Source organism: Ceratotherium simum, chromosome 18, assembly GCF_057802395.1.
Source record: "Ceratotherium simum simum isolate JZ-2026a chromosome 18, ASM5780239v1, whole genome shotgun sequence".
NCBI classification, from domain to species: Eukaryota; Metazoa; Chordata; class Mammalia; order Perissodactyla; family Rhinocerotidae; genus Ceratotherium; species Ceratotherium simum.
This window is the reverse complement of record NC_141917.1, coordinates 57,704,592-57,731,450: the sequence shown is the minus strand read 5'-3', so window position 1 is coordinate 57,731,450 and position 26,859 is coordinate 57,704,592. Positions and strand designations below refer to the sequence as shown.

The window sequence follows — 26,859 nt, the reverse complement described above, 5'->3', positions numbered from 1 at the left end:
AGGGGATCGAGGCGGACCCCAGATCCCACACCTTCCGGAACCCACCTTAATTCCCACATCCTCCTCTGCGCCAGGGTTCGGGGTCGCCCTCATCCCCACAGCCTTCTGCTGACGTGACTCTAAGACCTCCACTCCCCAGGCCTTGGGCTCCTCACCACAGAGCGCCAGGACAGCCTACTGCTGACAGCGGCCACTTTACTCATTAGCGCCTGCAGCCCGCAATCGTGTGCGTTCTCTTCCTACACGGCCGATGCCTGGCCGTCACTCTGGCTTATGAGTGTCCCCAGCCAGGGCATCTCAGTTCTCCACTGTTGTGTCCTCAGCCCCCAAGGAGGACGGGTGTCCATTTAGCAGAGGAAGAGCTGAAACAGTGCGGGGATAAGGGCTGAAGTCCTGGCCCGGCCAGGTGGCCCCTCCTAGCTGGATGGGTGCAGGGACTCACCATTGGGACAGAAGAAAGCGCTGTAGGTGTACGCACGGGGGCTCCTTCGGGCTGAAACAGAGAAGCGGAGAATTGCGTCTTGAGGGGGCAGTTGGTGCAGGGCAGCGTTTCCGAGTCTGGACTCTGCAGGGTGATGCCAACACCACAGGCGCACAGTGAAGGACCGGGCCACCTACCTCCCAGGCCCAGATGGGGAAACTGAGGCTCACTCCCCCTTCCCCAGGCTCTAGTCAAAGGAACTCACCAACTGCTCCCAGACTCGTCATGCTTCCCACAGCCCCACCCTGCCCTCCCGGCGGCCCCTTCCTCCCGGCTCCCAGCCGGCTTCTCCCTCTGGGCAGGGAACACTATGACCTGAAGGCTGCCAGGATCTGAGGCCCCATCTGACGGCCGTGAGCACTGAGAAGGGGGCGCCCGGGTCTGCCAAGGACGGGGTCTCTGTCCCACTGTCCGACACATCCCTCGTCTCCCGTCTCTTCTGCCCCTGCGCCTGCCTCTGCCCCTTCTACAACATCCCCCAAATAACAGAAGACAGCGGCTTGTCCTCCTAAAAGAGGGAGCCCAGAATTTAACCCAATATACCTTGGGTGGTTTTGTCTGACCAGAACGGCCTCTGTGGGGCGTTTGCTTTTCCAGACTTTTTTTAGCAGCCCCCCACACTGGTAAGCTGGGGCCACCTGTCTTTAGATCAGACCTCAAAGGGTTAATGCCTGGTCGCTGCAGCCAGGTGGCTTCCTGGGGTCCCCACTGCCCCGCTGTGAGGGTCCACTTTTTGTCAACGTGAGGGAGCCACAGGATGCCCAGCCCCTGATTAACCCTTCTTTCTGGGGGCGCCTGTGAGGGCGTTTCTGGAGGAGGCCAGCATTCGAGTGGGTGGACTGAGTAAAGCAGACCGGTGGGCCTCCTCCGGTCCACCGAGGGCCTGAACAGGACAGACGGTGGAGGAGGGGAATTCTCTCCATCCACTGCCTGAGCTGGAACGTTGATCTTCTTGGCCCTCAGCGCTCCTGGTGCTCAGGCCTTTGAACTACACCCCTGGCTCTCCTGGGTCTCCAGCTTGCAGACGGCAGACTGTGGGACTTCTCAGCCTTCTTAGTCATGTGAGCCAATTCCTTATAATAAATCTCTTCCTAGAGAGATACATATATCCTCTCAGTTTTGTTTCTCTAGAGAACCTCTGACTAATTATACCCACTCTTTGCTGGGTGACCCAGGGTCCCTCACTTAACCACTCTGGGCCTCCGTTTTGTCATCTCTAGATGAGGGTGATGAAGGCACGGACCTCGCTGCAATGTGCGGTTGGGTGTCCTTCAGAGGGGGCCTGTGTCTTCTCAGTGCCACGGAGCAGTCAGCTCCTGTCACATCTTCTCATCCCTCTCCTCCCACCCCACCCCCAGGCCCTCCGTTGAGGCTGCAAAGAGGGGCCTCATCCATCCTGTGTCAGTACTGATGAGTCCAGGAGGCACCTGTCTGGACCATGTCCACTTCCTGCTATCAACCCAGGATCCTGCCCGGCGGTCTGCACCAGTGTGGTGCCTCACCCACAGCCACACCCTGATGCTCACCCTGAGCACCTTGCTGGCAATCCTTTAGCAAAACTGCCCAAAGTCGGCACCAAGAGGCCAAGGACACCTTTCTGGAAGATGCTGAGCTGCTGAAGTTTTGCTTGGGCCTCAGTACTGCCCCGATCTACCAGCTTGGCCCCTTGGTGGGAAAAGGGTTGGGGTCACTGGACGGTGCCTGGCCATCGTAAGCCCATGGTGGCTTTTGACAGCTGCACAATCGTAAAAGTGACTCATAACCCAGAAGTCCATCAACAAATGAATGGATAAACAAAATGTAGTGTATCTATACAATGGAATGTTATACAGCCATAAAAAAGGAATGAAGCTCTGACACATGCTACAATGTGGATAGACCTCAAAAACATTATGCTGAGAGAAGCCAGACACGAAAGACCACACAGTGGTTCACTTGTATGAAATGTCCGGAACAGGCAAATCCATAGAGACAGACCCTGAGCCCTTCTGCTGATGGTGAGCACACCCCTCTGGTTCTGGCTGACCATCCAGGGCCTCCTGGACACCCCCCTCTTCCCCCTGCATAGCCTAAGAAGCAGCCAATGGGGCTGCTCATGGCTGCTGGCCCGTCTCCTCTGCCAGCTCTGCTCCCAGGGACCCTGGTGCCAGCCTCTCTTCAGTGCCCTTCTCCTCCACAATGCCCTGGCTTTCCGCTGCTCCTGGGTCCCAATCTCCTTCACCTCTGTGTTCATGCTGGCTCCTGGCAGGTTCCAGAACTGGTCCCTCCAAGACGTCACTATTACTACCTCCAGCGGGACTTTTCTGCAACCTTGCAGCATATATCAGTGCTCCATTCCTGTCTGTTCTATGGATTTGCCTGTTCTGGACACTTCTGTAAATGGGATCACACACTGTATGGCCGTCTGTGTCTGGCTTCTCTCACTCAGCATGAGGTCTCTGAGGTTCATCCACGGTGCAGTGAGTGTCAGAGCTTCAGTCCTCATCATGGCTGAGTAACACTCCGTCGTATTTGGAACTGTATCCCACTGTACCACATTCATTTATCCATTTGTCAGCTGCTGGACATTTCCTAAAACGGAAAGCATATCCCTGTTGACCATTATAAATGCCTGCATGACAACGGCTCACACGGGCCGGGCCCCTGGAGATGCTGTCCAGCACACCTTCATTTAACCATCCAGCGACTCTCGTTTGAACCCAGGGCTCTCTCTCCAGAGCCCGCCCCTGGCCGGGGAGCCAGGCCTCCCATCACACTCATGGCCCTCTGGGCTCTCCCCGTGGGTCTGCATTCGTCGGCCTCCTCCTCTCCTGTGAACTTCCTGACGCACGTTGGGTGATGGAAGGCTCTCGGCCTTCCCGCAGAAGTGCAGAGGGTTGCAGCCCCCTGGGTGGGCTGGGGAGCCAGGCAGGATGGCGTTGGCCCTTCCTCTGCTGGGTACGGTGCCCGTGACCGGCCATCAGCTGCTCCCAGACAACGTGCCTCTGAGGAAAGGCATTCTGTCCTGTGCAGCTCCTCCTGGCAGGAGGCACGCAGCGTCTCGTGAGGGTTCACCGAATAACGGGTGGAGCAAGCGAACCACGCCCCCGGAGCGCTCCACCCGGACGAGGCGGGAGAGGGTTCTGCTGCTTTATCAAGCCACAAGCCCGGCGCCGCATTTCATAAACCCACTTTCTAATTCATGCTTCACTTTTTGTATGGACATTTCAAGGTTTCTGCTGCCTAAACCATACCTCTGTCTCCCAGCACTGTCTGCGTGAAGCTGGACAGCAGAGGCTGCGGACGCAGGGGACTGCTGGACAGCGCGGCCGGGAGGAGAGGCTCAGGACAGCAGGCCTGGAGAGCCCCCTCTGTGCATTTAGGAATTCCTCCTGCAGACGAAGGAGGCAAGAGCTCCGGGCCTCCAGGTCGGCCTGGCCGCTCTGTAGGGCTTGCTGCCTCCTCAGGCCGCGGCGGGGGCAGGCGGCGGCCCAGGGAGCGTGCTCAGCCGAGCCGAGGGTCGCCGGGGGTCCCTGCACTTCCTGTGGCCATCCCATCCCGCTGGCTCCTGGAGACCACAGTCCTCATCCCGCTTGTCCCAGAGGAATCCATCATGTCACGTCAACAGCGCCGCAGTGAGGACCCGTCCGCCTCCGGGCGTTCTGCCCAGGGCGTGTGCGGCTCCAGGCGCTGATGGAAACCGTCAGTGGTCAGCATTGCCAGGACCACAGCCAGCAGGGGCGACAGCTGTTTGCAGCTGGGCTGCTGGAGAGGGGCAGACACTTGGGGCTGCTGTGAGGACCCTCACTGGGGCTGCCGAGTGCTCTGGGTGCAGCACCAGACAACGTCTCGCCAGCGCTCTGGGCTCTGATGCTCTGAGCAGCCCCAAAAAGACGGGCATCATCGCTATCACGCGCCCAGCATCATGAGGTATGTGCATTCTCTCTGGCCCTCTGCACATTGTGGGGTGAGCATGAGCACCCTGTCTTACGGAACAGGGTGGAAACACCAAGACACTCACTCAGCCCCACACGTAAGTGGCATATCCTGGATTCACAGCCGGGGGGTCTACGAGACCCGGACGCCTGAGCCCCTCTGCTGCAGGCTGTGTCCTTCCTGCATGTGCATTCCAAGGACAACCTCCAAATGCTGGGTCACAGTCCCTACAATTGCCTGACAAACAGAGTCAGGAGACAGAGGCATGCTGCCTTCCGAGATGGTCAACCGGGGGCCAGGGGGCCACTTCTCTGCAGCCGTCGACCATCCCAGGTCGCTTCACCAAAGCCCACTTTGCACGGTGGAGATGCCGCGGCCCTCCAGCAGGGAAGCCCCCTCGCCTGCCCTGGAGGGACCCGTGGGGGCTGCCCTGGCCTTGGCTCGGGCAGGGACCACACACTCCAGCTGGACCCCCACCTCACGGATGAGAGAATCAGGCCCTGGCCAAGTGCCGCCAGTGAGGACGCAGCTTACCTCAGCCATCACGCTGCGGCTGATGTGATTCCTCCTGACGGGGACACTCCTGTCGGCGTGATTCTCCTCCAGGTGTCTGACAGGCCTCCCATCCCGGCAGCAGCTCGTTCCTCCATAAGCCAGGGCTTTGGTTGCGGGGATCCAAGTGCTCGGTGCTTGCTTTCAGAACAGGTCCCCGCCCACGGTGGAAGCTGCCCCCACTACCGTGTCACAGGGGTGCAGACGTGCACGTGTGTGAGCATGCATGTCTGTGCATATGCTTGTGCATGTGTGCATACCTGTGCTGCATGTTTCTGTGTGTGTTGTGTGCATGCATACATATGCATGTGTGTTTCGTGCATGCACTTGTGTGTGCATGTTTGTGTACGCGTCTGTGTGTCTGAGTATGCACACATGTGTGTGCTACGTTCGTTTGGCACCTTAGAAGCCCAACTCTCTGCAAGGTGAGGCCCCAGACCCCACTCCCCAGGACCACCTCCCCCCACCTCCTGACCATTCCCTCTGGCCTGCATCCCCGGGCTGCCATCCTGTCCTTCATGACAGTCCTGACCTCACTTTCTGCCCTACCCACCCCTTGCCCACACTTGGGGTCAGCACCTGGACCCCTTGGTGGCCTAGAGGTGGAGGATGCCAGAAGAAGCATGGGGCCCTCACCTGTGATGTTGCTGATCCCCAGGTCGCTGAAGGACAGAACCACCCAGGTAGACTCGGCCTCCCCAGGGACCATGCATGTCTTCTTGGTCAGATGACGTCTGCCAGGATGTCCAATAAATTGGATGCCCTTAGGAACCGAGATCTTCACGTACACCTGCAGAGAGTGGCAGGCGCCCATGGTGCCTGGAATCTGTGCCCCTTACTAGCAACCCCCACCACCCACGAACACCACCCTCCTTGTCAGCCCTCTCTGAAAGCCACGGTCTCCTTGGAAAGTCCCCTTTCCATTTCTGATCACAAGAACTCCTCACCACTGTCCTGTGGGGAGCCCTCCTTCCCTCGGCCTCCCACATCCCCACAGGTCCAGCTCCCCCTCGGGACCAAGGTCAGTTCAAGGGCAGTCTCTCCTGCCACGTCCACCCTGGGTGTTGGACGGGAGGACCCACTCCCCCTGCAGGCCCTGCAAAGCACCTCCTCTGACCTCTCTCCCACCAGAGAGCCACAGCATCATAAAAGAGCTCTGTGTGCGCACACGTGTGCATATGTGCAAGCATGGCACATGCACACACATGTGCATTCAGGTACATGTGCACAATGTGTGAGTGCATGCATATGAAGCCTAGTGTCTGTGCCCATGTGTGCAAGCATGGCTGCATACACATGTGTGTGTGTGCACACTCGTGTCTCTGTATGCATGTGTGCATGCACGTGGATGCACATGAGCCCATCTAGAACAGGCTCTTCACTCCACATCTGTATGTCCAACCAGCACATATGAAGCACGTGGTAGGTGCAGGTGCCCTGCCTGGAGCTAAAGGAAAAGAGCCGAACAAGACACATGCGAGCACTGGGCCTCAGAGTGTCACACGCCGGGGTCACACATGTACTCAGGTGTGAGGCAGAAGGAAGGACATGAGGAAAATCTACAGTGGCAAGTGTGACAGAGCATCTGAATCCTGCCCCAGGACAGGCCTGGCCACACCTAAGTGCAAACGGCTGGTGAAGGGTGCTTCAGGGGCTCCCACATCACTCTCAAGATGGCGTTCTTCCAGGGAGGCAAGAAGAAACTCAAGAGCCAAGTGTCAGTGAGACACGTTTTCCGGGTCCTGGGTGGAAGACCCAGCTGTCTGTGCTGAGGGGCCAGGTGGGCCTGTTTTCCTGGCGCTTCGGGGACAGGCGCAGGGCAGGGGTGCTCCTAAAATTGGAGTGTGGCCATCCCTGAACACACACACTGTCCACCAGGGCTTCCTTCTTCCAGCCTGACAAGCCAGCGGCCAGTACGTGCTTGGAGCTGAAACGGCACCTGGGGTCCTGGCTGCAGATGTGGGGGGAGCCTCCCTTGGGGGCACCCTACAGATCAGGGACAGTCTGCACTTATTCCGGCTCTTTGAAACTGTGGTCCTATCCTCCCAGCCATAAACTATACAAAGGAATAGCAAAAGACGGATCACAAAGGTACTGGGCTTTGGGGCACTGCTCCTGGATGACCACTCTGGACCTGTTGCACTTGTCCTGCTTGGCCCCCTCCAGGCCGCCCCATGGCTACTGCCTTGGTGCCCGCCGCAGCAGCTCTCCCTCAGACGAGAGCACGAGCCTCTGATCTCCCCCTTCTCTTCAGCTTTCCCACCTCTCTCCACCACCCGCTAAAGGCCAGCCAGACTGCGTCATGGGAGTCCTGGGACAGGCCAGGCTGCCTCCCACCTCTGTCACTTGTGCATGCTGTTCCCTCATCCAGGAATGCCCTTCCAGGCCCTGGTGCCGGCTCAAACATCGCCCGAAGACTCCCACATTCAGGGGAGTTGCCCCTTCTTGGGGCTTCCCTGGCTCTCTGCCGACACCCAGTTCTAACACAGCTCTGCCACCCACTTCCTGGGGGACCACGGACATGTGACAATGCATCTCTGAGCTTCCCATCCAGGAGCGATTCCATCACAGCCTCTCCTTCCACAGCTCACGCGGGTGCTTGAGGCAGGTAAACCGTCAGCCCAGCGCCAGCTGCAGAGGTGCGAGCCCAAGAAAGCCAAGTCAGGGGTGTCAGAGCTCTGAGGCTGGGCACGGGGGGACCGCACGTCCTGGGCACCAGGCTCCCCTGATGCCTGCACAAGGCCTGGCACACAGCAGGGACTCGGGGGACTGCTTTTGAGTGACAGTGAATTAGGATCACCAACATTTTACACCCAGGAATTCCTTTCTGTGGCCTCTGGGTGTTTCGTTTCTATTCTGGAACCTACAGTAACCGTTTTTTTTTTTTCCAGTTGACATTTTCCTTTAATTAAAGACCCAAGGAACAAGAAGGTCATCTGTGACAGTCCACTACATGTGGCTCTTGTATACAGTCCAACAAGCATCGGGAAGTCAGACGCAGAGACCAGCATGAAACTTGTGCTGTGCCAGGCAGACAGCCAAGCAGGAGGGCCTTTACTGGCCCCGAGACTGTCACTGGCATTACCCGCAACAGCTTCTTGGGCAGACACACTCTTCAGTGGCGGTACAGAATTTGCAAAGGAGAAAAGGAGTAAAGCGTTTGCTGTAAGGTCCCCTCTGAGCTGGGACTCAGCGTGCTGCTGTCCCCAGCTCCAGGCCAGGCTTGGAAATGATCCCAGCCCACAGCTGCCGTCCCTTCAAGACTCACGAGGGGCCTGGAATCTGCTCTCTCCCTCCTGCCCCAGATTAGCCTGCAAGGGTGAGTGTGCCAGGCTGAGCTCTCATGCCCAGTTTACAGATAGGGAAACTGAGGCAAAATCGCCAAGCTAAAGCCCAGAGGGTCTTCTGGGGGCAGCAAGGAGCAGATGTGCTGGGCTTACAGCTGTGTCGTGGGGGCTGCGCCACCTCCACCCAGGACCCCCACCCCCCAGCAGCCTTGGTGCCCTTCCATCCACTCCCTGGCCAGATGTCCTCATTTTTCAAGAAAAGCAGGAAATCTGTTTTTTGGGGGTGAAATCTCTTGGTTTCCATGGTGTCTTTGGTCTGGAGGTGCAGCTCACATCTTCTGCCCTCAGCGTGGAATGAGCCGTGGCCTTGGGGGTCCCCACGCACACAGGCAGGGCCAGGAGGATGTCAGCCATGTCTGCAGTGCTCGGGTCACCAGGGTGAGGCTAAGACCTGCAGTCAGACCCCTGGTCCGACCTGTAGAGAGTAGGCGTGCTCCCAGTCGGCCTCCTGACCCCACACCCTGCTCATCAATCTGCCCGCAGCCTCGGCTCCCAACCCCCACCCCTGATGGCTGCCCCTAACCACCGAGCGCCGTCCTCCCCTCCCTTCCTCCACCCGCCAGCTGATATCCAGGCTGAGATGGTGCTTAAAGATTACAAAGGTGGGGGAGGACAGGGGCCCCTGGCCTCCCCAAGCTGCACCAATGCACAGGTCCCCCCAGACACCCAATCCCCATTGTGCCCCGACTGATCTGGGGCCTCAAGGGTCCCTCCACCTTGCCTGCCATCCCTCCTCATCACCAGGGTCTGAAATCTCCCCAGCCTCCAAGGTCAGCCCCAATCCCACCTCCCCGGGGTAGCTGTTGTGGGTTAAATTGCATCCCCCCAAAAGACACGTTGAAGTCCTAACCCCTGGTACCTATAAATGTGACCTTACCTGGAAATAGGGTCTCTATAGACGTCATCAAGTTACGAGGAGGTCATTAGCGTGGACCCTAATTCAATATGGCTGGGGTCCTTATAAGAGGAAATTTGGACACAGAGATATTCACAGAGGGAAGACGATGTGAAGACACACAGAGGGAAGAAGACTGTGTGGAGACGGAGGCAGAGATGGGAGCAAAGCAGCCACAAGCCAAGGAACACCAAGGACTGCCAGCAGCCGCCAGGAGAGAGGCCTGAGACAGACTCCCCCTCAGCCTCCAGAGGGAGCCAGCCCTGCCCACACCCTGGCCTTGGACTCTGGCCTCTGGAACTGGGAGGGAAGAAACGTCTATTGTTTTAAGCCACCTGGTTTGTGCTACTTTGTTACAGCAGCCACAAGAAACTGAGGCAGTAGCATTTTCCCCCTCCTCCCAGAGGGAACCATGGCCCCCGCACGGCCCCTGCAGGTGCAGGAACCCCCACGGCAGCATCAGCCAGCTCCGCAGGATGGCCGTGGTCACTGTTCTGAGCCCTGACGCGCGCTAGCGCATTAATACTAAACGCCGGGGACCCCCTCTCTGGCGTCTGTGGAAACGGACATGCCGTCAGGAGGAACAGCCCAGCCAAGGTCGGCGAGCTCATAAGTAGAAACCGCGATGCGGAGCCCCACACTCTTCACTTCCAGCATTTCCTGCCTCTGTGCTCGGGTCCGCACAACCTGAGCCGGCCCTGACCCACCGCCCGTTTGTGTAAGACCAGGGAGCTAAGAATGGTTTCCACATTTTCTAAATGATTGGGGGGAAATAAAAATCAAAAGAAGAATGATATTCTGTGACACATGAAAATTATATGAAATTCAACTTTCGGTGTCCAGAAATGAAGATTCATGGGCACCCAGCCACGCCCATTCACGTGTATATCGTCTACAGCTGCCTTCCCGCTACAGCGGCCCAACTGACTAGCTCCGATGGAGACCGTCCAGCCGGCAAAGACTGAATATTACTATCTGGCCACTTACAGAGAAAGTTTGCTGACCCCTGCTCCATGCCATTATGTATAATACACGTCCCCCACGCTGTGCAGGCCAGGAGTCAGAGATGGGGCCTCCATCATGTCTGTCACCCCGACTCCTCCTCACCCCGTGCCCACATCCCTGCCCAGCCCCAGCTTAGATGGCTGGTGAATTACAGCTGACCCCATCCCACCTCTGCCTCCCCGGTATCACAGATGCTGCCCCCCACTGCCCCCCCAGGATGACCCCATCCCACCTCTGCCTCCCCACTGTCACAGATGCTGCCCCCACACCCCCAGGATGACCCCATCCCACCTCTGCCTCCCCACTGTCACAGATGCTGCCCCCACACCCCCAGGATGACCCCATCCCACCTCTGCCTCCCCACTGTCACAGATGCTGCCCCCACACTCCCCCAGACTACCCCATCCCACCTCTGCCTCCCCACTGTCACAGATGCTGCCCCCACACTCCCCGGATTACCCCATCCCACCTCTGCCTCCCCAGTGTCACAGATGCTGCCCCCACACCCCCAGGATGACCCCATCCCACCTCTGCCTCCCCACTGTCACAGATGCTGCCCCCACACTCCCCAGGATGACCCCATCCCGCCCCTGCCTCCCCACTGTCACAGATGCTGCCCCCCACACTCCCCCAGGATGACCCCATCCTGCCCCTGCCTCCTCACTGTCACAGATGCTGCCCCCCACACCCCCCCAGGATGACCCCATCCTGCCCCTGCCTCCTGAAGCCATGGATGCTGGCCCCACCCCGGCATAGGGAAGGCTGGCGGGGGGCAGTACCTTTGGCGCAGGTGCCCATGTAGCTGTAGACGCTGAGCGGGATCTGGGCCTGCTCCCCGCGGACCACGTGGGAGGGCAGTGTGAAGTCTACGAAGAAGGGCTTGAAGGTCTTCAGCAGGGCAGGCTCGGCGACACCCAGGCCCCGTGCAGCAGACAGACCCACAGCCTCACCCACCCAGCTGGTGATGGAGTTGGGGACCTGCATGCTGAGTGTCTCCTCACCGGACGGGTCACTGCGGAGAGACAGACAACCCGTGGGCCCTTCTCCGGGACCATGCTGCGGGGCCAAGGAGGAACGGAGGACTCTGGTCGCATGGTCTTGGGGCCCAGGGAGGTGCCCCCCACAGCTTGGAAATAAGCACTTAAGGCATCACAGAATGTGTGAAAGGACAAAGCCATCCATCAGCCCTGACTGGCCGTAACCAGAAACATGACCAGCTCTCAGGACTGCGGACACAGGAGGACAACAAAAAACATGGGTTCAGAGATGCAAACTGTGGCAGTGCGCGTTCCACCCAGTTTAGGGGAGAGAGACGCTGAATTGAGAAGTGACCGGTCACTTAGGGCATGTTCATGTCTGCCAGAAAGGTATGTCCAAGTCCTCACCCCCGGTACCTATGAAAGTGACCTTAATTGGAAACAAGGCCTTTGCAGATGTAATTAGTTAAGATGAGATCACACTGGAGTGGGGTATGCCGTAGTCCAATGACGGGTGTCCTAACAAGAAGAGGGATATTCAGACACAGAGGGAAGACGGCCGTGTGAAGACAGAGGCAGAGATGGGAGCCATGTGGCCACAAGCCGAGGAGGCCTGGAGCCCCCAGAAACTGGAAGAGGTGAGAAAGCCTCCTCCCCTAGAGCCTTTGGAGGGAGCGCAGCCCTGCCCACACCTTGATCTCAGACTTCTGGCCTCCAGAACCGTGAGAGAATAAATGTCTGTTGTTTCAGGCCCCCCATTTGTGGTCATTTGTTACAGCAGCCACAGGACACTCAGACAGTACCAAAAAGAAAAGAATATAAAATGTCTCATCAATAATTTTTTACGTTGATTACATGTTGAAACAACAACATTTTGAATATATATTGGGTTAAATAAAATATATGATTTAAAGGAACTTCACCTGTTTCTTGTTACCCTTTACAACGCGGCACTAGGAAATCTGAAATCACGTATGCGGCTCACGGTATGTTTCTATTGGACAGCGCTGCGCAAGATGCACGCAAGGTTCCCCCTGCCTCCAGCCAATGACACAACTGTCACTCCAGGCTGGCTCTGGGGGACAAACTCTGTGGTCTCTCTTGTATTTCCAGGACGTCCTTTTGAGATTTGTCTTAGCATTTGGTGCAAGTGTCGTCATTGGAGAATAAAACCTACAACCTGAGAAGCCCAAGGCATGAAGCCCAGATCACCCCTGGCCTGGCAGGGTGCCTGGCTGTTCCTCACCCACCTGCCGGCCTCTGTCCACTTCCCAGGAGCCTGACCCCGTCGGGCCTCAACCCGCCCGGCCAGACACCTAGGCTGCAGCATGCGGTGACCCCACTTCCCAGGAGCTGACCCCGTCGGGCCCTGCACGACCTGCAGCATCTACCGTCGCCTCCATGAGGGCCACATGCTGTCACCCCTGTGACAACTCAAGCTCAGCTTCTTCCCATTTGGCAGAATTTTCACCAGCTTTCTAGGGTCACAGCTGTTTTGTGCACATCAGGTGTCACCCGCTCACCCCCCAGGGGGACATCCACACTTCCTGGCTTGGCATCCTTGGCCCACTGACTCCTGAGGAGCCTGGCTCCCTGTTAAGAACCTAGGTGGGATTTTTCAGGCCTGATCACAATTACCAAGGCTTCAGCCGGCAGGCCTCACGGGCGAAGCTGCGGCCCCCCACACCGGACTAGGGCACAGCCTGTACACTGCGGTCTCTGAAGAGAGTTGCAGTCAAGGACTCAGGGCCCCTGGCCAGCAGGCTCTTTGCACATTTGCACTCCCAGCTCCGCCCCCCCCCACCACCACCTCCATCCCCAGGTCTCCTTATCAAGACATTTCTCCCTAATTTGGCTCAGCACCCAGGACTTTCCCACTCCAAGTCCTCTCCCCTTCTGTCCCCCTAACCTCAGGGTCCACAAAACTACTGGAGCGTTTTGTTCAGGGCTGGCTCGATAGTATGACCCCCACGTCTGTGCTGATACACCTGCCAGGTGGGCTGTTCCACGGGGAAACAGAACAGGGGGAGTTGGGCTTGCACTGGTTTAGCCTCTTGCTTATACGTCACAGTAAGTGATGAAAGGCTTCACCATTACTTTCACTGTGGCTTCCTGTTGTTGCTTTAATCAGCCACTCTGACACCTGACAGCCCAGTTCTCTCTCTCCAGCTCAGCTGACAGCTGAGCGGCTCTCTCCTGACAGCTCCAAACTATCCCATGTGCGTGCGTCTCGGCCCTCAAACCCCACTCAACTGCTGGGGCCACGTGCAGCTTTCATGCTCCCGACAGGCCCCGCTCTGCCCACCCGGCTCAGGCTGCGCCCTCTGCCGGAAATAACCACAAGAGGGGCAGCTGTTGCCCCACCAGCCTGGCCGGCCTCTTGCTGTGGGCCAGGAGCTGTGCAAGGCACTATGACTACCCCAAGGACCCACAGAGGGGCAGTGGGCAGTGTAGTCCAGGACAGAGCCTCCTGGGCACTAGAGCCAGGATGCTGTCCCCAGTCCCTGCTGTGTGCCCCAAGCAAGGTCCTTGCCCTGTGCCGACATCTCAAAAATGCTATAAGGCATAGAGAAAACAAATAGCACAACGACAGAAGTAAGTCCCTCCTTACCGGCAATTACGTTAAAAGTAAATGGATTAAACTCTCCAATCAAAAGACAGAGATTGGCAGAGTGTATAAAAAAACATAATCCAACTATTTGCTGTCTACAAGAAACTCACTTTAGATCCAAAGACACAATGTATTAAAAGTGAAAGAATGGAAAAAGCTATTCCATGCAAACAATAACCAAGAGAGAGCTGGGATGGCCATACTAGTATCAGACAAAATGGACTTTAAATCAAAAAGCTTACAAGAGACAAAGAAGGACATTATGTACTAATAAAAGATTCAGTACAGCAAAATATATAACAATAATAAATATGTACACACCTGATAACTAACCATCAAAATACATAAAGCAAAAATGGACAGAACTGAAGTGAGAAACTAATAGCTACAATAACAGAGACTTCAATACTCCACCCTCGGTAACAGCTAGAACAATCAGGCAAAAGACAAGGAAACAGAGGACTTAAACAACATAAACCAACTAGATCAACAGACACACACGGAACACTCCACCCAACAATAGAATACACAGTCTTCTCAAATGCACATGGGACATTTCCAGGATAGACCACATGTTAAGCTACAGATTAAGTCTCAATAGATTTGAAAAGATACATATCACAGAAAGTATCTTCTCCTACCACAATAGGATGAAGTCAGAAATCAATAGGAGAAAAAAAACCTGAAAAATTCACACACTTGTGAAGATTAAACAACATATTCTTAAACAACCAGAGGACCAAAGAGGAGATCAAAAGGGAAATTTTAAAATACCTAGAGATGAATGAAAACAAAAACATAACACATCAACACTCACGGGATGCAGCAAAAGCAGTGCTCACGTGGAAATTTATAGCTATAAATGCTTACATTAAAAAAGAAGAAAGATCTCAAATAAACAACCTAACTTTACAACTTAAAGAACTTAAAAAAGAATAACAGAAGGAAGTAATAAGAAAGCAGAGGGAAGAAAATAATAGAGATCACAGCAGAGACAAATGAAATAAAAAATAGAAAAATGATAGAGAAAATCAACAAAACCGAAAGTTGGTTGTTTGAAAAGATCATTAAAATTCATAAACTTTTAGCTAGATGGACTAAGAAAAAAAAGAGAGAAGACTCATTACTAACATCAGAAATAAACGTGGGGATATTACTAACAATTCTACAGAAATAAAAAGGATTATAAAAGAGAACAATGAACAGCTGTATGCCAACAACTTGGATAACTGAGATGAAATGCACAAATTCCTAAAACACAAAACCTACCAAGACTAAATCACAAAGAAATAGAAAATCTGAATATATCTATGACTAGTAAGGAGATTGATTCAGTAATCAAAGAAGAAAAGTTCTGGACCTGATGGCTTTACTGGTGAATTCTATCAAAGATTTAAAGAGGAGCCCTTGTGCACTGTTGGTGGGAAAGTAAAATGGTGCAGCTGCTGTGGAAAACAGTATGGTGATTCCTCAAAAAATGAAACAGAATCACCACATGACCCAGCAATTCCACTTCTGGGTATATACCCAAGAGAATTAAAAGCAGAATCTCAAAGAGATATGTGCATGCCTATGTTCATAGCAGGACCATTCATAACAGCCAAAAGGTGGAAGCAACTCAAGTGTCCACTGAAGGACAAATGGATAAACAAATGTGGTCCCTCCATGCAATGGACTATTCAGCCTTAAAGAGGAAGGACATTCTGACACCTGCTACAACATGGATGTACCTTGAGGGCATTATACTGAGTGAAATAAGCCAGACACAAAAGGACAAATACTGTGTGATTCCACTTATACGAGAGCCCTAGAGGAGTCAGATTCATAGAGACAGAATGTAGCATGGAGGGTGCCAGGGGCTGGGGGAGGGTGTCTTGACATGAGTACAGCCATGTTTGGCAGCTCCATTGATCTACAGCCACCAGCACAAAAAGAAATATAAAAGCTGCTTTCTGCGTGGTGGGAACTGGCCTTTCTCCCACAGAGAGAGTTGCAAGTTGTAACATTTCAAGGCTCTTGGAGCGTCGTAGCACGGGATGGACTGGCCATCTGTGCCAGGCTAAGACGATAACCAAAGAGAACAATGCACGTACACAACTACTGGGCTGGGACGTTAGCCAGGGGGCTCAGTGCACGTACGCCACTGATAACCATTTGTGCATGGGAACACTAAACGCTTGCTCTGCAAACTCTGTAATTGCTTACTCTGAAAATTACTGATGGTATAAAAACTGCTAGAGACTGAGACCTGGTGAGAGTTCCACCTGTAGAAGGGACACCTTGCCCAGGACGTGTGATCCTTGCCCAGCCGCGTCGATTGACAGGGCTCTCCCGGCAGTGGGGCGTGGATAGTGTGAGTAATTGATTTGATATGAAGTAATTGATTTGATATGAAGTAATTGATTTGATGTGTTCTCTTTTCGGTCAACCTGGTGTTTCTCTTTCCGGTTGATTTGTGTCATTTCTCTTCAGCCGATGTGGGTGTTTTCCCTTTCCAGTCGGGCTGATGTTTTTTCCCTCTTAATATTTGACCTATTTGGATCTGTTTGCAGACTATCGCCTTTACTATCCTCTATATAATAAAATATACCTTCAGTCCATTTGTTTAGAGTGGAAAGTGTCTTTTACATCTCCGATCGAATCCCCGAACCTCTCATAACAGAGGGGGATGGGGAGTTAGTGTTTAGTGGGGACAGAGTTTCGGTTTGGGAAGATGAAGAGTTCTGTGGATGAATGGTGATGATGGTTGCACAACAATGTGAATACACTTAATACCACTGAACCGTACATTTAAAAATGGTTAAGATGGTAGATTTTGTGTTACATGTAAGTAAGCCCTACTAGAAATTTGGCAAAACCTCTCAAAATTAAAAATGCTCACATACTTTCAACCTGCAATATTTCTCGTAGTAATGCACCCTAGAAATATCCATAGAAACGTGTGCAAAGACTGACAGATGGAGTGGTTCATGGCAGCACTGTTAGAATTAGCAAACAGCCGATACCTCCATCAATAGGGCACCTGGTTAATCAAACGATAGTACACTCAAACAGTGGACTACTACATGTCAGTGAAAAAGAGGGAGGTAAGTGTCCGTGTACTGACATGGAATGGTCTCCAAGACTTATTGTTGACATAATAAAGGAAGGTACAGAACCGTATTATGGTATTCTCCCACTTGTGTGTTTTTTTAAATTCTTGTATATGCACAAAAAATTTCTAGAAGGACATCTAAGAGTTACTGATCATGGTTGCCTCTAAGAAAGGAATGGAGGGTCTGGGGGTGGGAGGGGGACTTCCATTTCATTATATACCCTTTCATACTGTTTGAAAACCTTTTAACCACTCACATATGGTTAAGAAGTATATCTTGTGTTCAGAATAAGGATGCATTGTCCAATTACAAAAAGGCACAGACACTTGCTTTTTAAGGCATTTCTCACACCTTTCTGCATTGGAATTTACAATTGCCTTCATAGTTTTGGGTTTCAGAAGGCTGCTTCCATACCCACTCCAAGCTCTCAGGAGGCCTGCACAGGGGAGGGTCAGGGCCCCTGGGATGGCATCTGGCTGGTGGAAGCCCAGGGGCCAGTATTCCTCCTCCCTCATCCAACCACATCCTGGAAACGCTTCCGTGTGCATCCAAAGTATCGTAGGGGGGAGCCTGGTCTGCCCACATCCTGATTTGGAGTTTGAAAACTAGGAACTTTGTGGGCCTATGACACTCCTGCTAAATGTGTGGCCCAGGCAGAAAGAACCCAGGGGACCGAGGTACCCGGGATCCAGATCTGGGCAGAGAGGGCTTGAAAGATGGAGAGGGCTTTCATGGACAGCCCTGCCAGGCATGGGAGGTCCTCGAGGCCACTTCTGGCTCAGAACAAGGGCTAAGGAGTCTGGGACACACCCTCAAGGTTGCTGGAGAGACTCAGATACTGAGGTACTGCTGACCACACGGACCCCATTCCTGGCTCCCCTTGGTCCTGTGCCTCCTCTCAGATGAGTGGGCGGGAGACATGCATTGAAGGCCTGCCTGCCCTGGTCGACACAGCCCTAAGCCCAGAGAGAGGGGGGAGGCGACTTCAAAGGGTCTTCAAACACCCTTCCCCTTCCCACGCTGGCTGGCTGAGATGTGGGGCTGAGGAGCCAGAGGGAGAGGCAGAGGAATGAAGGGGGTGAGAGAGAAGACAGAGGGGTGGAAGGGAAGCAGAAGGGAGAGGAGAAAGGGGGAGATAAGAGAGAGCAGAAAACATCACCTCCTGTGAAACGAAGGTCTCCAGGACTCCAGGGACAAAGCCACAAATCCCAGGGGAGACATGAACTCCTCTCCCTCAGTAATTGATGCTAGCAAACAAACAAACAACAAATGAGCAAAGATGTGGAGGACTCGGGCACCACTATCAACATGCTTGATTGAAAGTACGCATAGAGAGCCCTGCACCCATTCTTTTCAAGTAGACGTGAACATTTACAAAAACTGACCACACAGCCAGTCTCCAAAATAAAAACCAGATGGTGGATATCATACAGACCATGTTTGCTGGCCATGATGCACATTCAACACAAATATGCAAAATATAAAAAATAATCATTTAGGGTCCGGCCTGGTGGCACAGCAGTTAAGTGCATGTGCTCCACTTCAGCAGCCCGGGGTCCACAGGTTTGGATCCCGGGTGTACACTGATGCACCGCTTGTCAAGCCATGCTGTGGCAGGTGTCCCATATACAGTAGAGGAAGATGGGCACAGATGTTAACCCAAGGCCAATCTTCCTCAGCAAAAAGAGGAGGATTGGCAACAGATGTTAGCTCAGGGCTAATCCTCCTCACCCAAAAAAAAAAATAATCATTTAAAATATCCCTTGAAAATTTAAAACACTTCTGCACAAGTCACAGCTCAAAAAGGGAATCATTCCACAAATGAGAATCTATCTGGAACCGAGTAACAATGGAAACACTTCACAGCACAACTCAGGTGCAGCCAAAGCAGCACTCCAGGGGAAATTCCTAACCTTCAAAAGGCTTAAATGTTTGGAGTTAAAATAAGAAAGACTGAAAAGTAACTACTTGGTGTCCAACTTGAGAAGGCAGAGAGTTGGAGGGGAAGGGGGAAGAGAGAGGAAGAGAAGGAAGAGGGAGGGAATGGTAGGAGGAGGGAGAAAGGGTACTAGAAAGAATTTTCTAAGTGGAGACCCAGCTTCCCACCTGCCCCAATCCCTCTGTTCCCCAGGCAGTTTTGCTCCCCTGATGCACCTTTCTCTCTCTGCACCCTCAACCTCATGCACTGGGACGGGGCCAAGAACTTGGAGGGATGGCGCCGAAGTGCTCAGTGCCCCAGCCCACCAGGCCAGTGGTGACTTTGCCCCGAAGGGGACACTGGGCGATGTCTGAAGACATTTTTGGTTGTCACAACTGGGGGGAGGGGTGTTACTAGCATCTGGTGGGTGGAGGCCAGTGATGCTGCTCAACACCCTATAGTGCACTGGATGGCCCCACCACAGAGAATGATCCAGCCCTGAACGTCAACAGCATGAGGTTAGACAACCCTGCTCGAGGCAGCAGCAGTTACCTGGGAGGCCGTCTGGAGGACGCTGCTGCCATCAGGCTCCCCGTGTGGGGCTGGAAGGCAGGGACAGCATCATCAGTGTACAGGCCGCTGTCCCGTCGGTGGTTCAGGCTCACCAGGTCTGTCATCACCACCAGTCCCGTCTCCTAGGCAACAGACAACGTCCAGACCCACGTGGGGATGTCGATGTGATGGTCCCAGAGGCAAATGGGAATGAATAACGGTCCCATCACCCTGGGGTCACTGGTCCAACATCGCTGCTACGCCATGGCCCTGGGGAAATCAGTCCTCTGCTCCGGGCTTGTGACACAGACTAAGGGGGTCATGGGACCCAGTGACCAGGCAGGGCAGAGCAGAGGGAAGGCCAGCACATTTGTGGCCCAGGCACAAAACGCCACATAGTGTATGATTCTATTTATATGAAACATCCAGAAACAGGAAAATCCATAGAGACAGAAAGCAGATTAGTGGTCACCAGGGGCTAGGGGACGGGGATGGGGAGTGACTGCCCATGGGGACGGGTCCTCCTTTTGGGGTGATGGAATGTCCTGGAACTAGATAGAGGTGACAGTTGCACAACATTGTGAGTGTGCTAAATGCCACTGAATCGTCCACCTTAGAATAGTGAATTTTATGCTATGTGAACTTCGCCTCAATCAAAAAAAATCAATTGGTGAAGTGCCTGATCCAGACCAAGGGCCGGGGATGGTGGGCCGCCATTGTTACGCCATGGTCATCTCCATCACTGTGCTCGCTGTCAGGAACAACTGGATGGAGGACAAGCCCCACCCTGGACGGGCCAACCGCTCTGTAAATAAGGAATTTCAACCAAGTTACTTTGACTCACAGCGTCACCTCTTAATTCCAAAAGCAGGCAGGGCCCAGGGGTTCAAATGGCCAGGCATCAACAACCGTGTCATTGAAACGTCATTTGTTCAAGTGTATATATATATATATTCAGATACAGGAAAATGTTAATTGTGGGATCCAGGTGGTGGATCTACACGGGTTCACTAATTTGGTTCAACTTTTCTGTATGTTTGAAAATTTTCCATAATAAAAAAGGGAGGAAAAGGATGCCTTTTAAATGATTTTAACACTGGGATGAAAAGCACCCTCAGATGGGACGTGCATTTGAGTGGAGACTACCAGCATGCTCACATGGGCTTCCGGCGTGACCTAGAGCGAGGCTTGTGCATGCTGCACCTCCAGCCCCCACAGCCGGGAAGAAGAGGGACGATGTGGGCTACGAATGTCAGCGAGGGGGACCCTGCCGCCTGAGGACACAGCCCCCTGCTCCCAGTGTGAAGGTTGTCCTTCCAGCATACCCCCCAGGGCATGGCTCCCTAACAATCCAAGGTCTCCACTGACACCCCTGACAGTCTGCGCTCCTCAGCTCTGCCATGTGGGCGGGTCTGCTTACAAGCTTTCACTGCGGAGAAATGAAAATGAGTCCTGCAGCAATAAAAGTCTGGAAATTTCCGCCCTGACCCATCTCTGTATCCCTGAGACCCTTTGCTTCACTCTGAGAGGAGCTCAGAAAGGGGTGGTGGGGTCCAAGACCACCTCTCCTTATGGCGAAGGGGAACCCGGAGTCCTTGGTGACGCCCCAGGGCCACGCGAAGATGGAGGAGCGCTGGCGTCGTCGGGCCGTCAGCCCGGCCCACCAGAAGGGTCCATCCTCTCTGGACACCCCAAAGGTGTCAGAAACATCGTAATTTTCCAATTCCTGGAAAATCTACAGGCAAAGGGGAGTGGACACCAGGCAGCTGAGGGTCTCTTTTCAACCCAAACTGGCTCTCGTGGGTCGGGCGTGCTCCCATCTCAGCCTCCTTTCAAGTGTATCACTTGGAGACAATCTTAGGACACAGGCACTGGTGGCATTAGCCCATTGTAAAGATGGGCAGATGGGTCGGAGAGGTGGGACCAGGACATCATCAGGTAGCAAGGGTCTGATGAATTTGACTCCAAGATCTTTCAACTGCACCAAAGCAGTGACAAGGGCTGGGCTCACTGAGAAATGAACCCAATGAATACAGAGGATCGGATTCACAGCGGCTCTTCACTTATTGGAAAGGGAGCGAGGAAGGGAGAGCCCCTCGCAGAGGTGCTAGAGCCCAGCGCCCAAAGGCCTCGCTCACCTGGGCAGGAGTCAGCCGAAACTCAGAGCCGAGCAGGTAGACGCTCTTATCAGCCACGGCCACACACACGCTGCTGTCCCTCGCAGCCCTCACCCGCAGGTCAACAAGCTCCCCGGGTCGGGTCTCATTCGCTGAATATGTCAGTGAAACCTGGGACCAAACCAGCAGAGAAATCAGGAGCTGGGCCAAACGCTCCCGCCTCACCCACCAGAGACTCGGGCTCCACCAGCTCAGCTGGGCCCCTGGCCCTGCCGCCGGTGGGGAGGACAAGGGCACGGGGCAGAGTGACAGGAACTAGGCTGGTAGAGAGAATGGGGGGGTGGAGACGGGCGCCGGCCGAGGGCATGTTGCCGAACCTCGAAGTATGCAGGGAGGGGGCAGAGGCTGAGCCTGCTGTTGGGGACACGAGTGGTGTCCCTTCAGTCTGGAGGCCAGTGGGGACAGAGAACAGCTGGCCGCTGTCCCTGCGTGGGAGGAGTGCACTCCCACCTGGGGGACTTTTGGAGGGGCTCCGGTAAGACGCCATTTACGTTCCAATTACTCCTGAAGACAGGGCAGCCCTTACAAGTCCTGCCTGTGACACCACATGGAGTCCGAGTGGCAGCTGTGCACAGCCCACCCTGGAGCCCCCTGCCCCTGATGATGGCACTTGCCCGTCCCCCCTCCCTCCCCAAATGCCCCACCTGGTTTTCAAAGATGGTCTCAACAGCGAACTGGAGGCTGTCGGCGACCCCTTCTCCATTCTCCCTGACATAGAAGACCAGCAGGTGGCCAAGGCGGACCGTGCTGGGGGTCACTGCCAGCCGGAGAGAGGTCATGCACACACTGACCTCAGCTGCTGGAGCTGGAGGGGGCTCTAAGACAAGCCAAAGGTGGGAAGAGTCTTGAGAACTGAGCATCCCACAGTGGGACCCCAGGCTGCCGTGGGGACGACACGGGGCACAGCATGAGGAGGTCCCAGCCCAGGGCTGGCCCCGGGCAAGTGCTCCACGGATACTCACATCTCCAGTCATTTCACCCGGCAGGGAAACCCAAGAGGATGCAGGGGCACGCTGCCCAGAGCACCATCCAGGCCAGCGGTTCTCAACGGGGGTGGTGCTGCCCCCCAGGGGACATTTGGCAACGTCTGGGGACATTTTTCATTGTTATGACTTGGAGTTGCTACTGGCATCTAGTGGGTGGGGGCTAGGGATCCTGCTCAACATCCTACAGTGCACAGGAGAGCCTCCAGAGAGTGATCCTTCCCAGGTGTCAGTGGTGCTGGGAGGGAGAAAGCGACTTAGCATCAGAGAGACACTGTCTTCCTGTCTGTCTGTCTCTCTCTCTCTCTATGAATCTATCTATCTATGAATCTCTCTCTGTCTATGAATCTCTGTCTCTCTATGAATCTATCTCTCTATCTAGGAATCTCTGTCTCTCTCTCTCAGTGATTCTCACCATGAGGTGACTTTTCCCTCTAGGGACATAGGCGATATCCGGAGACTTCAGGTTGTCATATTGTGTGTGAGTGGGGGGCTACTGGCATCTGGTGGGTGGAGCCCAGGGATGCTGCCCACACCCTACAGTGCACAGGACGGCCCACCACAGAGGATGACCTGCCCCTCAGATGTCTCCAGTCTCCTCCTTGGGGACCCTGCTTTAGGCAGAAGGGTTGTGAAGAGCAGGGAGCTGCGGAAGGCCCAGAGGAGGAGCCGGGTCTCGTGAGGAGCACGTGGAGTCAAGGAGAGGGAGGAGAAGGACTCCTAGGTGGGGAGCAGCCTGGGCAAAGGCAGAGAGGGGCGCTGGCAGCTGGCACCATCACACAGTGTGGGCCAGCACAGGGGCCCAGCCCTTGGCTGGCCGCCCCCTTGTCCCCTGCAGACAGGCAGTGAGGATGGCCTTGAGAGGAGCTGCCCCCAGCAGCTGGTCACTGCCCACTCTCCTGGCCCCAGCCCCGTCTCGCCCAGGACACACGCCCTCAGCCCTGAGGCGAACGCCCTCTCGGCTGCATCCTGCTTACCCTTCCTTGCTAGGGCGCCCGTCCCAGTCTCAGTGGTTTAGAAGGAGACTGGGGCCTGTCTCGCCTGGCTCACCTGTCTCGGAAAGGTGTATTAAGCAAATGGGTTTCTCCAGGCTCGCCGGCTTGCTTCTCTGCTGGGTGATGTGGGCAGGCTGCTGGCCTGAGAACACAATGTTGCCCCTTGCAGCCACCTCGTAGTACAGAGTGAAATTGCAGGGACACGTGGACTTCACAGGAAAATGGGCTTCCCCCCCCGACCTGTAGGAAATATACAGCATGGGGGGCTCTGCCTGGGAACACTGCTGCCTTGGGGCACACTGGGGGCATAGGGAGGCTGGGACAGCTGAAGGAGGAGTGCTGGCCTCAGGGAAGACTGCCCCGCATCCTGTCCTGGCTGTAGCCACGTCCCCTTGGCAGCCTCAGCTGCCACTCTATAAGTGGGAGTGTGGTGCAGATGCAATGTGATAACGGCGTGCAAGCTCTCAGTGAGGTGTCGTGCAGAAAAGAATTGAACCTGGCCTGAAGAAAGGTCTGGCCTCTGCCCCCAGCTCCTGAGAGGTGATCTCTAAGCCGTTGAAATGTCCTGCCTGATAAGTCCTTGTTTGCCTGGGGTCTTGGGCCATACCAGATACTGACAATATGATCTATGGTGGGGCCTTGAGCCATGCTATCTCAACTTGGCCTCTGGAGGGGCTGGGACTGAGGTCAGCCACGCAGTGATCAGTGATGTCTATGTGACTGACCCCTTATAAAATCTGTGGACACTGAGGCTCAGGTGAGCATCCCTGGTTGGCAGTACACCATGCATGTGGTCACACATCATTGCTCGGAAAGTGACACTGCCCACGATTCTGCGGGGAGAGGACATCTGCAAGCTCACGCTCAGAGGTCTCCTGGACCCTGCCCCCTGCATCTCCTTCCTGGGCTGATTTTAATCTGTTATCTGTCACTGTAATAAATGGTAACTATAGCATAACAGTTTTCAGTGATTCTGTGAGTCCTCCTAGAGATTAAAGAAACTGAGGGTGGTTTGGGGACTCCCAAACTCTGAAATTGGTGTCAGGAAGGAGTATGGTCTTGGAGACTATTCCCTAACTTTACAGGTGCCAGTGCTGGCAATGGGCTGGGCCTTCTCATCAGATGCGCACTCGATGAGTTGGGTCCTCTCATAATCCCCAAGTTTCCAGAGGAGGAAAATGAGGCTCAGTCTCGTCCCCATGTCAGTGAGTGGCAGGAGCAGGATTCAAACCCAGGAGGGCTGATGTCAGAGCCCCATGCTTAACCTCCAAGCTGCCCTCATTCCCTGTGTTCCAGCTGAGGCCTCTCAGGTCCTGTGACCTCCCTGGTGGCTTGGAGTCTAACCAGGTCCAACACTGAGGCCGCAGGCTGCAAGGGAGTCATCCTCTGGGCCCTTACACTAGATGTTCCTTCCTATGCCCCATGTTTTGCAGTCCATGACTCTTCCCAAACATCTGGACTGCCCTAAACACCCAGAGGAAGGAAACCTGGAGTGGACTCTGGTGAGCCTCATTCTTGTGGTGGGCCCTTGGGCAAGTCATTTCATCTCTCTGAGCCTCAGTTTCCCCTTCTGTAAAAGAAGGTCATATCTCTTGGACAGACGGTCCTGAGGATCCAATGAGATGACGAATGCGCCATGTTCGACACCACATCCCTGTTCACTGTGGGTGGTTAATAAATGTCATCTATCTCCTCCTGAAGACAAGAACCCATCTATTTAAGGAGTTGGCCCGAAGGCACTCCCAGAGTCAAATTTGGGAAATTTGAATCACAGAAAGAAGAGTGAACTCTTCAAGAGTGTCAAAGTCATGAAAGACCAAGAAACCATCAGATTGGAGGAGAAGAAATGCAATGTGGGATCCTGATTGGGATCCTGGACCAGAAAAAGGCAAGAGTGGAAAAACTGGTGAAATTTAAATAAAGTGTGGAGTTTAGTTAATAGCAACGTCTGGTGTTGATTTCTTAGTTTTGACAAATGTACCACAGTTTTGTAACACTGGGGGGAAGCCTATCAAAATGCCAATAGCCTTTTTTGCCAAAAGAGAAAGGCAGATCCTAAAATTCACATGGAAATGCAAAGGATCCAGGACAACCAAAACAATCTTGAAAAAGAACAAAGTTGGAGGACTCACACTTGCTGATTTCAAAACCTACTACAAAGCTATAGTCATCAAGGCAGTGTGGTGCTCGCATAAGGGTAGACGTATGGATCAATGGATGGAACTGAGAGTCCAGACAGCAACCCACCCATCCAGGGCTGACTGATTTTTCACAATGGGGCCAAGACCATTCAATGGGGACAGAACACTCTTCAGCAGACGGTGCTGGGACAACTGGATCTCCACATGCAAAAGAGTGAAGCTGGACCCCTACCTCACACCATATGCAAAAATTAACTCAAAAGTGTGAAGCTGGATCCCTACCTCACACCATGTGCAAAAATTAACTCAAAACGGATCACAGACCTGAATGTAAGAGCTAAAACTATAAAACTCTTTAAAAAAAATGTGGGGTAAATCTTTCTGACCTAGGATTTGGCAATGGTTTCTTTTAGACATGGCACCAAAAGCACAAGCAACAACAACAAAAAGAGATCAATTGGATCTCACCAAAATTCAAAACTTTTGTTGCATCAAAGGAAACTGTCAGGAAAGTGAAAAGACGACCCACTAACCCATTCTAGTGTCCAGAATATATAAAGAACCCTTACAACTTAACAACAAAAAGACAAATAACTTTTTAAAAATTACAAACACTAGGCGAAGCTGGATGAAGGATATACAGGAGCTCTCTGCACTGTCTGAGCAAACCTTCTGTGAATCTAAAATCATTCCAAAAGTAAAAATCAAAAAGAAGAAGCATGATGGTAACAGATTATAACATATTGGATAATTTTTTTAAGAGTCCTGAATTCCATAGTCATACTCAAAACAACAACAAAAATGATGGCAAAGAGAGAGGGAAAGTTACTATTATTATTACTTTTTTACAGAGAATGCCAGCTAATAAATGTAGAAGGAATGACAGAATTCATAATTCACCATCATGCAGCCCCAGTGGGATAACTGATTACAGCATCATCAACAATGCTAAAGGCATTGGGTGGAAGGTGGCTGGGAGACAGGACACTGTGGCAGGGGTCTCAGAGTGTCACCTAAGATTATTTATTAGTCTCACGTGCAGAGGGAAAGAGCTGATAGGAACCAGACGGGACCAAAGATGAGATCAGCTTCAGCAAGGGTGGGGCAGCGCGAATCGGTGCCTCTGGATGGAATGTGATGAGGACAGCACAGATGTGGTAATTTTGCCAGACAGTGTTTTCACCAGAATCCCATTCAGATTGTAGGATAATCTAC

The 26,859-nt window shown here is 53.6% G+C and overlaps 1 protein-coding gene across 1 annotated transcript in view; it reads right to left on the bottom strand.

Annotated features, from left to right (window-relative positions):
- Positions 1 to 26,859, bottom strand: part of CPAMD8 (C3 and PZP like alpha-2-macroglobulin domain containing 8) — a 97,262-nt gene that overhangs the window by 28,591 nt on the left and 41,812 nt on the right. The window contains 12 exon segments of the mRNA XM_087443060.1: positions 443 to 486; positions 2,489 to 2,502; positions 4,937 to 5,055; positions 5,579 to 5,738; positions 10,724 to 10,729; positions 10,982 to 11,235; positions 11,405 to 11,421; positions 19,322 to 19,492; positions 20,923 to 21,083; positions 21,487 to 21,636; positions 22,170 to 22,342; positions 23,559 to 23,743. Of these exon segments, the coding sequence (XP_087299186.1) occupies positions 443 to 486; positions 2,489 to 2,502; positions 4,937 to 5,055; positions 5,579 to 5,738; positions 10,724 to 10,729; positions 10,982 to 11,235; positions 11,405 to 11,421; positions 19,322 to 19,492; positions 20,923 to 21,083; positions 21,487 to 21,636; positions 22,170 to 22,342; positions 23,559 to 23,743 (1,454 nt within the window).